At 43.8% G+C, this 11,352-nt stretch overlaps 1 protein-coding gene across 1 annotated transcript; it reads right to left on the bottom strand.

Moving 5' to 3' along the window:
- Positions 1-326: 326 nt before the first annotated feature.
- Positions 327-11,078, bottom strand: neurog3 (neurogenin 3). The gene is made up of 2 exons (XM_062976985.1): positions 10,600-11,078; positions 327-6,390 (listed from the first exon to the last, which is right to left on the bottom strand). The coding sequence occupies exons 1-2, from the start codon at positions 11,076-11,078 to the stop codon at positions 5,709-5,711; spliced, it is 1,161 nt and encodes a 386-aa protein (XP_062833055.1). The 3' UTR covers positions 327-5,708.
- Positions 11,079-11,352: the final 274 nt, after the last annotated feature.

Below are 11,352 nucleotides of genomic sequence, written 5' to 3'. Positions count from 1 at the left end.
AGTCATAGTTTTTATGCACTCTAGAAATCTGCTGTCGCTACTTGGGGTTTCCCCTTTCCTGTATCCATAAGCCACTCAGCTTTCAGGCTCCAGGTGCAAACTTCCCTGAACTTTGCAAAACATTACCAATAACGCATTAATCTCTGCCTGAAATTGGATCTCTAGGATTAAAACAACATGGTCCTTCATCAGTTTGTTTGCTGTTTAACTTTCATCCGGGTTTTGATTAGTGCCATATATCATCTTTGAAATAAAGTGGGAACCTTTTGTAGAACAATAAAACTGCTTCCTTGTGAGGTAAGAAGTGTCCACAAATGGGTGGTTGCAGTGCTTTGATTAGGAAATATGCATTCATATAGTCAGACATACAGCTCTGAACAAATCTCTAATGCAGGGATCCTCAAAGGTTTTAAGCCGAGGGCCAGTTCACGATCTCTCAGTCTGTTGGGGGGCTGGATTAAAATTTGAAAAAAACCCCATGAATTCCTATGCACACTGTACATATATTATTTGTGGTGCAAAAAATTTTTTTGAAAGAGCAGTACAATATTTAAAATGTGTTTATGACAGAACCAACTAGGAAAAGACATTTATAACCCAGGAACAAAAATCATGTTACATAGTGTAATCTAGCCTCTGTGTATTGCATGGATCCTCTGTTCTCCACCTTTCCTTGTTGATGGGCAGGAGACAGTAGCTCCTCGCTTGATTTATTTCTACTATCATAGGGCAAGATGAGTGAGCAAGCAGATGTGGGAGAATGGCAAATGTTCTCCAGTGATCACTTCACAGCTGCCATTATAATCTCCCAGAACAACATAATGTGGCCACTAGGTTCAGTGGGCAGCTTTCAGTGGTGTCCCTTTCAATTCCATAATAAGGGATTCAGGGAAGTGAGGTGTGGCAGCAATACAGCTAGAGAATTAGCAGCTATCCAAAGATCCCAGGGTTTGCAAAGTTACTTTCAAAATGTAATTCATTGTGTAACTCACTGCAAAATTTGCAACTGACAATTTGCAACTGTAACTGGGCCTACAGTTCATTACTTTTCTATTATCTGATCATTATTTTTAAATGATTCAGAATTCAGCATGTTGCTTGAAATGCCTAATCCAAGATGCCTTTGAAAAGACTTTTTTAAAGTTATAGACCAGTGGTTCCCAACCTTTTTTGACAAGGGACCACTTTGACCAGGGACCACTCTCCAACATTAGTACCAAAAGAGTTACGAATCAGTTTTTGGTCAACTTCCAATTCAAACTGGTTATTTGGGGTACTGATTCATAAAATTGCATTGGATGGACCACATCAGCTCTAGTTTCTGATTCAAAACATATGCCATCCAGTAGTCGGCATCTGCTCACCCACAGAAAATCATATTTCATAATCTAGAGCTGATGTGGTCTATCCAATGCAATTTTCTGAATCAGCACCCCAAATAACCCCAAGAACAAGCCTAAAAATGAAGACACCATGGTGCCCCCGCTTCCAGGTGCCACATGAAATGGCTCCACTCAGGGGAGGGAGGAGGAGGAGAACCAGCAGTCAGAAGCCTTGCTGTGGTACCTTTCGTGGGTAGTCAGCCTCTCCCCTTCCCACATCCCCATTGCCTCGGCACTATAAGAGGATTTTGGGAGACCAATCGCTCTCGTTGCAATGGTGTAGTAACGCTGAGGCTGCAGATCATATTTTAGTTCTTGGGGACCACTGGTGGTCCACAGACCACAGGTTGGGAACCACTGTTATTCATTATTTACAGCATTTATGTTATTGACCAAAGACATTTATGTTATTGCCATTCTCAATTGTTAGGTTACTTTAAAAAAAACATTACACCTTCTCTGTCAGAGTCCCAAAATAGAAATAATCAGCCTTGAGACCACTTGAATTACACTTTTTTTGCAACATATTAAACATACACATGGAAAAGCTTCATTAGAATTAATCAGAATAACACACCGCCTTCTCCAAAATAGGTTTTTCTGGTATGTACCAAAATCAGCACAATTTGACTACATAAAATCCTATATGACAATGTCTCTGTAGGTGTAAGGAATTCTGCTGTCCACATGCAGAGCTTTCTCTGTATATATCAGACTTCAAATGAGACTCTTTTGGTTGTTTCAAATAAAATTTAATTCCCACCACCAACAAGCCTTCATTTTTAATTCTCTTCACAATCATCAAGTAAAAAAGCATATAAAATATAATCTTAGGTAACAAACGTATAATATATATATTTATATATTTATATTTGTTCTGAAATATTACCAATAAATACAAAATAGTAAAGTTATAAATTACCACCTCCAAGTACAAAAAAGGAATAGAATCAGTGATTTCTTTCTTACAGATTTAGAAAATAAGAGCTTCATACAACATGCATCAAAGACAATCTTTATCCAAACAGTACCATTTGCGTCAGATAATTATTCCCATCATCCCTTATCAGCATGGAGAACAGTGGTTGGGAATAAAAAGAAATTTAGTCAAAACATTTGGAGAATACCAAGTTGGGGAATAATGATATCCTCTTTTTCTCTCTCTTTCTCTCATACACACTTTCCTAGTTTTTTTAAAAAAATAATCCTAAAATAGAAATGAGTCCTAAAAGACTCTTCCTCCCGCATCCTATCCCAACATCACTTATTCCAAAGTGAATTACAGGTTTTCAGTGCCATTTTAATTGCAACTACATTTTTCTACCCTTTTTCTCAAAGGTGTGTATAGTTATAGGAGCCTTCTGCCTTACAATGAGTTGGGCATTGGTCCCTTTAAGGCAGAGTTTTGTGTTGCAACATTACTTTCTGGACCTAAAGCCAACCGAATTACTCATCCAACATAGCCAGTTGTAATACAAACTGGAGGATCCTGTGAAATATAGTTGATTTTCAAAGTCCAGGACTTGCAAATTAAAAGGATCTTTCTCACTGGAGAAAATGTGTCCTTTATCACTAAGTGATGGTATCCTCAGTAAGAACAAAGATATTAGTGGACTCAATTCTCATAAACCCTCAGTAGCATTGACTCTGCGGAGATATATAATCAAAGGTGAAGGGGCTCGCAAACAATGAGCCACTTTCTCCAATTTCTGTGGCCTTTTTAAAATGTGCAATTAAAACTTAGCCCACGTATGGGATCCACAAGAAAATATACTTTGTCCCTTTTAGAGAGTCCCAGAATGTATTTATTTGTTCACTTCTTTGTTTTTGGTGCCAGCACTGGTTGCAGTCTAACATTTCAAGGCATTCATGATTCCTACCCCTGGCTTTATTAGGCACCTTTCCGCACAATTTGATACATTTTACCTTCCGCTGAGTCAATATATACCCAAGATCATCCTTGCATGATTTGATTAATCTGGGACAGCCACCATTCTGTTTTCTCATCAGCTTCTCCCGCTCCACAGTTTGCCACCAAAGACAAAGACAAATTGTAAACTTCACCTTCAAAACACATGGGAAAATAGAGAAGGAAAATCCACTATCCATTATTGCCAAACTTCAATCCTGTATGTGTTGTCTAGAGAAGAAATCTCATGTGACCCAATGGAGCTTGCCTCTGTGTTGTCATGTACATAATTACATAGCATATCACAAAAGCATAGGATATTTAAAGGGAGTAAGGGGATCACTAAACTACAGTAAGTGCTCTTGAATATTTCCCAGATGATTTGAGGAGGTGTTAAACCACCCTTCAAAACCTGCTTATAAATATTTGATTGTGTATTTCTGCATAGCTGGGAGGTAGACTGGATGGCCCTTATGGTCTGTTCTAACTCTACAATTCCATTATTCTAAACAGAATTTTAAATCCATTGGAGTCCCTACAGAATCTGGGATGGTAGATATTCTAGATTTATTTCCAGAAGGGTTTACCTGATCCTCTCCAGAAACCCAAGGCCAAAACTTCAAAGTGCAGCTGGAACCAACAACTTCTAAATAACTACATTTGATGGAAGCGCTACAGCCTTTCTCTGGTGAAATATGAAGCACCTTCACTCACCTTGGTTTTAAAATGAGAAGAGGATAGGCTGGCTAGCTCCTTCCCCCACATTGTACTCTTGGCACACTGTTCATGCTGTCCTGAACTATCTCACCCAGACACCCAAGAAGTAGAATGTGGGTAAGGAAAGCTATTGATATTGAATCTATAGATAAGGTGAGTGTACTGTCCTAGGGATCAGTATTTCAATAGTGATTATGTTGCAATCTGAATGCACATTTCCTCAAGGCTTAGTTTTCTAAATCTGTAGAGGACTGCATTCTTAGCCTATTAATCCTTTTCTTTTTTAAAAAAAGATACTGAATACAAAGGAATAAATGAGGAAAACTGGAGATGTGAAAATAGGCATCTCCCAGAATCCTTCAATCAGCTTTGAAGGATTCCCTCTAGCTTTGTTGGTTGTGGGAATCTGAGAAAGGCAGTTCAATATCAGCATTCTGGGAGTTGTAGTCCAAAAGATAACCTTTCCCACTTCTGTATCACTAGGACATGTTCAGTGGTCTTCACTTGTTTCAAGAGCTGGGCTTAGACTGGTGAAATGGCTGGATCTCACTGTTTGTCACAGCAGGGTTGTAACTTGTTCCTCAACTACGAAAGATATTGTCTCCTAATAGCAAGAGATCAGAGAAACTGGATCCCAACCTGGTAATACAGACAGACAGGTTTTGAAGAGATACAAACGTGATACAAACTAAGGTTGGATTTGCAATCATGATTGCACTGAGGATGTTTGAGGATCGACATCTTGCTCCCAACTTGGCATCTGAAAGCTTGATAAAAAGCAATTTCCCCAGGGGAAGAGCTGAGAACAGCCCAGCTGTTCATATATATATATGACTTCCCAGTCAGAAGATGGGCAAAGAGTGTTTTCCAGACATTATTGGACTCTAACTCTCATCATCATCTAACTCTTGGCAATGCTCAGAGTTAGCAAGCAGTTCCCATGCCTTTCCAGGATGAACCCATATTCAAAGAGCTATCCAAGTTGCTGAACGTCTAGCTAGAGACTCGGTTCAGCACCATGGACAGCTGCTCCATTTCCTGGAATTAATTCATCAGCCCGATGGCACAGGAGCTGCCTAAATATGATGGGAGATGAATCCCTCTTACCACATTATTCTTGGGAAATCGCTCCAGTCCTATGTCAAAGGAAGGAATTGAGAAAAGTGCAGAACAAGTGGAAGGCGAATTCTCATTTTAAGGCAATTGGTTTTTCAGGGAGCATCCCAAAGGGAGGCCATTCTTCCCTCCTTTTAAGGGGGTGAAGACTGCCTCAGTGCGTCCAGAGAAACAGCCCCATTCCCATAGACATCCTCGTCTTGGCCTGTGCCCGCTCAGACGAAGCATCCCCTTCTTCTGGGCACCACTGGAATGCTTCTAAAGATAGGTGACTAAAATGATCAAAGGTCTGGAAACCATGCTCTAGAATTTAGGGAGCTGAGTCTGTTTAGCTTGGGGAAAAGATGGCCTGAGAGAGGACATGTTTCGATAGTTGAAAGGATGTCACACTGAGAGACACAAAGCAATGGATTCAGATTACAGGATCCACTTTGACATAGAAGAACTTTTTGAGAGGAAGAGCTGCTCACTAGGAGTGTGATAGAGTCTCCTTCTCTGGAAGGTTCAAGCAGAGGCTGGACAGCTATCGGTCGAGAGTGCATGGATACTGTGTCCCTGGATGGCCCTTGGAGTCTCTTCCAACTCTAGGGTTCTATGAAGTCCAGGAAGGCCTCTTGGGTCCCTTGTTGGACACACACAGGTCCTGCTCCTCCTCTTGTGGGGCTGAGGCTGCTGCCTTCTGATGAGAGAGGCGAAGGGAGTGGCTCCCACTGGCAACAGGGCGGCCAAAGGGCCAAGGTGTCATCAGGAGAAGAAGAGGAGGAGGAGGAAGGGCCCTGGGAGCAGAGGGGGATCCTGGCAGTGTGGTCAGCCAGGCGGAGGGTCTCGCTGAGGGCCCAGATGTAGTTGTGGGCAAAGCGCAGCGTCTCAATCTTGGTGAGCTTAGCATCGTCCGGGAAGGTGGGCAAGACTCCACGTAGGGCATCCAGTGCTGAGTTCAAGGCATGCATCCGGTGCCGTTCCCGGTCGTTGGCCTTCACGCGGCGACTCCGCTTGGCTTTGCTGGGTGCTGGCCCCTCACCGGGCTCTGGGACCCGGATCCGACGGCCCTTGGCCTTCTTGGGGGCTCCAACACTTGCAGAGGAGGGTGAGAGGCCAGGCCCCAGCAGGAGCAGGCAGGGAGTGGGTGAGGAAGGCAGGCTGCCCGAAGCCACAGAAGGAGAGGAAGATGAGGAGGAAGGCAAGGAAGAAGATGAGGAGGAAGAGCCTTCACTGCTGCCATCTCCCTGTGAGTCTGGGGACAGTGCCACTGTCTTGGGGGACATCCTGCAGAAGGGAAGAAAAGGAGGGAAAGACTCCCAGATTATCTGCTTTCAACTGGATTACATTATTATTATTATTATTATTATTATTATTATTATTATTATTATATAATATAAGGGGACTCAGGGCGGTTTTCAACAAAAGTAACAACATGGCAAACATTGAATGCCGAAAACAGGCAATGATAAATCAAAACAGTGAATAAAACAATCTCAAAATAAACTTATAAAACTATATTTTAAAATTCACAATTGAACTTAAATAAACATAATATAACCCATCACACACAATTTGCACACGCGGAAGTTAAGTGTCCAGTACCTAGGCAAGGATATATATAAAGGTGTACAAGTCTTCCTCCTCTCCATATGCTAAGGTGCACACATGAGTTTTTATTTCTTTTTGGGAGGGAGTCCAGAGGAGGGGTGACCACAGAGAAGGCCCCCCTCTCATCCCCACTAACTGTGCTTGAGATGGAGGTGTAACCATGAGTCTACACTGCCAGATACTCTGGATAACCAGACAGTCTGGGGTCAGATCCTGGGATATAGAGCAGTGTAGATCCAACCTTTAAAAGCCAATGGGAATTTGGCCCTCATAAATAGGGGTATAGCGTCTAGATCCAGGGAAGTCATGCTACCCCTCTATTCTGCCTTGGTCAGACCACACCTGGAATACTGTGTTGAATTCTGGGCACCATAATTGAAAGGAGATGTTGACAAGCTGGAAGGTGTCCAGAGGAGGGCAACTAAAATTATCAACGGTCTGGAGAACAAGCCCTATGAAGAGTGGCTTAAAGAGCTGGGCATGTTTAGCCTGCAGAAGAGAAGGCTGAAAGGAGACATGATGAGAGCCATGCATAAATATGTGAGGGGAAGTCATAGGCAGGAGGGAGCTGCCCTGAGACTAGGACGTGGAATAATGGCTTCAAACTACAGGAAAGGAGATTCCACCTGAACATTAGGAAGAACTTCCTTACTGTGAGAGAAAACTGTTTAGCAGTGGAACTCTCTGCCCCAGAGTGTGATCCTTTTTTGGAGGCTTTTAAACAGAGGCTAGATGGCCATCTGTCAGGGCTGCTTTTCCTGCTTCTTGGCAAGGAGCTGGACTGGAGTGCCTATGAGGTCTCTTCCAACTCTATGATTCTATGATTAGTATCTACAGTAGTTTCAAACACCCTTGAACAGCATTCAATGGTCATTGCAGATGGGTCTTTAGGAGGAGAGGGAGAGGAGGAGGAGTCCTGTGCCTTCAAGGGGTTGCTTTGAATGCAATTTTCCTGCTTCTAGGCAGGGGGTTGGACTGGATAGCCCATGAGGTCTCTTCCAACTCTAGGATTCTATGATTCTAGGAATTGCTTTTGGGTGCCTTCTCTCCAGGAGAGACCATTTGCAGTCCCAGCACTTGGGGCACCAGAGGAAAGCCCCAAGGTGAGACATTTCCCTGCAGAAAAACAGAGGCCAGTTTTCAAAAATAAGGTAGGAAACACTTTGGAAGTGTGTTGTGAAGGCTTTCATGGCTGGAATCACCGAGTTATTGTGCATTTTCTGGGCTGTATGGCAATGTTCCAGAAGCATTCTCTCCTGACATTTCACCCACATCTATGGCAGGCATCCTCAGAGGGTGCCAAAAGGTATATGGGAAGACTACGCAAGGGAGGTTTATATATCTGTGGAAGGTCCAGGGTGAGAGAAAGAACTCTTGTCTGTTGGAGGCAGGTGTGAATGTTGTAATTAATCACCTTGATTAGCATTTAATGGCCTTGCAAGCTTCATTCCTGCCTGGAGGAATCCTTTGTTTGGAGGTTTTAGCTGGCACTGATTGATTCATGTCTGTAATTCCTCTGTTTTCTGAGTGTTGTTCTTTATTTACTGTCCTGGTTTTAGTGTTTTTTTAATACTGGTAGCTAGATTTTGTTCCTTTTTTCATGGTTTCCTCTTTTCCGTTGAAATTGTCCACATGCTTGTGATTTCAATGGCTTCTCTATGTAGTCTGACATGGTGGTTGTTAGAGTGGTCCAGCATTTCTGTGTTCTCAAATAATATGCTCTGTCCAGGTTGGTTCATCAAGTGCTGTGCTATGGCTGACATCTCTGGCTGAGTTCCCACTTGGGAAGTGGGTAGTTGTGTGTTTTCCGGGCTGTATGGCCATGTTCCAGAAGCATTCTCTCCTGTCGTTTCGCCCACATCTATGGCAGGCATCCTCAGAGGTTGGGAAGTGTTTGGACAGAGAGCTTTTGGATGCAAAAATGAATCAATCCAAGGGCGTACTTTCCTTTTCCTCTCCCTCGCCTGAACCTCATCAGGCAGATGGATTCAGTGGGCCCTTCCATACAGCCATATAAAACAGAATATCAAGGCAGATAATCCACAATGTCTGCTTTGAACTTGCCTTGATGTTCTGAATTAAATGACTGCGTGGAAGTGCCCTGAGTTCACACTACCATATAATCCACTTCAATGTGTATTTAATACAGCTGTGTGGAAGGGCTCTTGGCTTCAGAAAACCTTAGGGTAGATAGATTAACCTTCCTATATGTTGGAAATGACTGGAAGGCACACCACAACAAATATCAGCACCACTATTATAGTCATCCAACACAGAGTTTGGAAACATCATTCTTTAGAAACTTCAACTCTCAGAATTCTCCACCTAACATGAACCCTGGGTATACAGTAGAGTCTCACTTATCCAACATAAACAAGCCGGCAGAAAGTTGGATAAGCGAAAATGTTGGATAATAAGGAGGGATTAAGGAAAAGCCTATTAAACATCAAATTAGGTTATGATTTTACAAATTAAGCACCAAAACATCATGTAGTAATTACTGTATTTACGAATTTAGCACCAAAACATCACAATGTATTGAAAACATTGACTACAATAACACTGACTACTGAAAGGCAGACTATGTTGGATAATACAGAACGTTGGATAAGCAAGACTCTACTGTATATGGAGAGTAAAGGCCTTATACAGAAGTGACTCAGGCCTTGAAGCTGCAGCCAAAATCCAACTTGTAGCAGTTTTGGGCTTCAATGCATGCTGCTCGTAAGGATTTCCCTACCACACAGCTGTATAAAATACACATTGAACTGGATTATATGGCAGTGTGAATTCAGGGCCTTTCCATACAGTCATATAACCCAGAACATCAAGGTAGAAAATCCCACAAAGTCTGCTTAGAACTGGATTATCTAAATCCACACTACCATTTATTTATTTATTTATTTATTTATTTATAGCATTTATATTCCCCCCATCTCACCCCGAAGGGGACTCAGGGCGGATCACATTGCACACATAAAGGCAAACATTCAATGCCATAACATAGAACAGAGACAGAGACAAGACGCAGGCACGGGCTGGCTTTGAACTCATGACCTCTTGGGTCAGAGTGATTTGTTGCAGCTGGCTGCTAACCAGCCTGTGCCACAGCCCAGCCATATAATCCAGTTCAATGTGGTTTTATACAGCTGTGTGGAAGGGGCCAGCTGCCCTGTAGATTTGGCAGGGCGCAGTGTGTTAAAGCACTGAACTGCTGAACTTGCAGACCAAAAGGTTGCAGGTTCGAATCCGGGGAGTGGAGTGAGCACCCGCTGTTAGCTCCAGCTTCTGCCAACCTAGCAGTTCAAAAACATGCAAATGTGAGTACAGCAATAGGTACCACTCCGGCGGGAAGGTAATGGTGCTCCATGCAGTCATTCTGGCTACATGGCCGGCTCTTTGGCTTAAAAATGGAGATGAGCACCAACCACCAGAGTCAAACATGACTGGACTTAATGTCAGGGGAAACCTTTACCTTTACCTATGTGTTCCTGCAGAGCAGAATGGGATTAGATTGAGTATCTAGAATGGGATTAGATTGAGTAGATTGAGTATTCCTGGGGCCCTTTCCACATAGCTGAATAAAATCTCACATTATCTGCTTTGAACTGGAATATATGGCAGTGTGGACTCAGATAACCCAGTTCAAAGCAGATATTGTGGGATTTTCTGCCTGGATATTCTGGGCTATAGGGCAGTGTGGAAGGGCTCTCTGCTTCTAGGGTTGGCTGTTGTTCAGGGGCGAGAGGCAATCTCTGGGGACCGGTGAAGTGATGCGGCAAGCAGAGAAATAGAGGCAGGAGTCTCTACGACTTTGGCAACTCAATCCAACACACCCCACCCGCCTCCTTGGCCCTGAAGCAAGCCGATCCTCGCCCTCCTTACCTGAGTGAGCAGAAGCAGGAGCTGTGCCTTGAGCGCCTCTCCTTCCTCGACGGGGCTGCTGCTGCTGCTACTGCTGGGCGCGCGGCTCCCGGGGGCGCCTCTATATAGGGCTCAGGGACAAAGCGGGGCTTCCTGGTGGGGCGGCCGCCTGTGGGGCTGGACTCGCCCCACTCCCTCCTTCCCTCCCGCCCTCCCTCCCTCCCCGTCCACACGCTCCTTCTCTCACACGGATTGAAAGAGAGAGCGGCCGGGCGCGCCCCTCGCCGCTTGGCACACGCTTTGGCCTTCCCAGGAGCGTGTGTCGTCTGTCCTCCCTCGGGAAGCCAATCAGGGAGCCACGCGAGGGCCTGACACGCGGGGAAGGGGGCCACAAAAGAGGGGGGGCAAAGGACCCAATGGGGTGGCTGTCTCCTTTCTGGGAGGGAGAACTCCCAGAGGAGGAGGAAGAGGAGCATGCCCAAGGCACACATCCCTGTCATCTTCATCACCACCATCAATTAATAATTTATAACCAACCATTAATTGATTGATATTAGTAATGGTATCTATTCTTGGGGAAAATCTCCACAGGTTTTTGGAAGTGTGACCCCTTCGGAGATTAATTGGTATTATTCACACTATTTGGAATCATAATCATAACCTTTGGAAAGAGGCATGACCTTGTTGAGATCGTAACTTTTTGTAAAGTATGATCTTCCTGAGAAGAGTTTAAAACTCACTTGAGTCAATCTTCTCCTTAGTGCACTGGTCCTC

This window comes from Anolis carolinensis, chromosome 3 (assembly GCF_035594765.1).
Source record: "Anolis carolinensis isolate JA03-04 chromosome 3, rAnoCar3.1.pri, whole genome shotgun sequence".
In the NCBI taxonomy this organism is placed as follows: Eukaryota; Metazoa; Chordata; class Lepidosauria; order Squamata; family Dactyloidae; genus Anolis; species Anolis carolinensis.
Note: the sequence above shows the minus strand (reverse complement) of the source record. Positions and strands in the feature narration are given on the sequence as shown.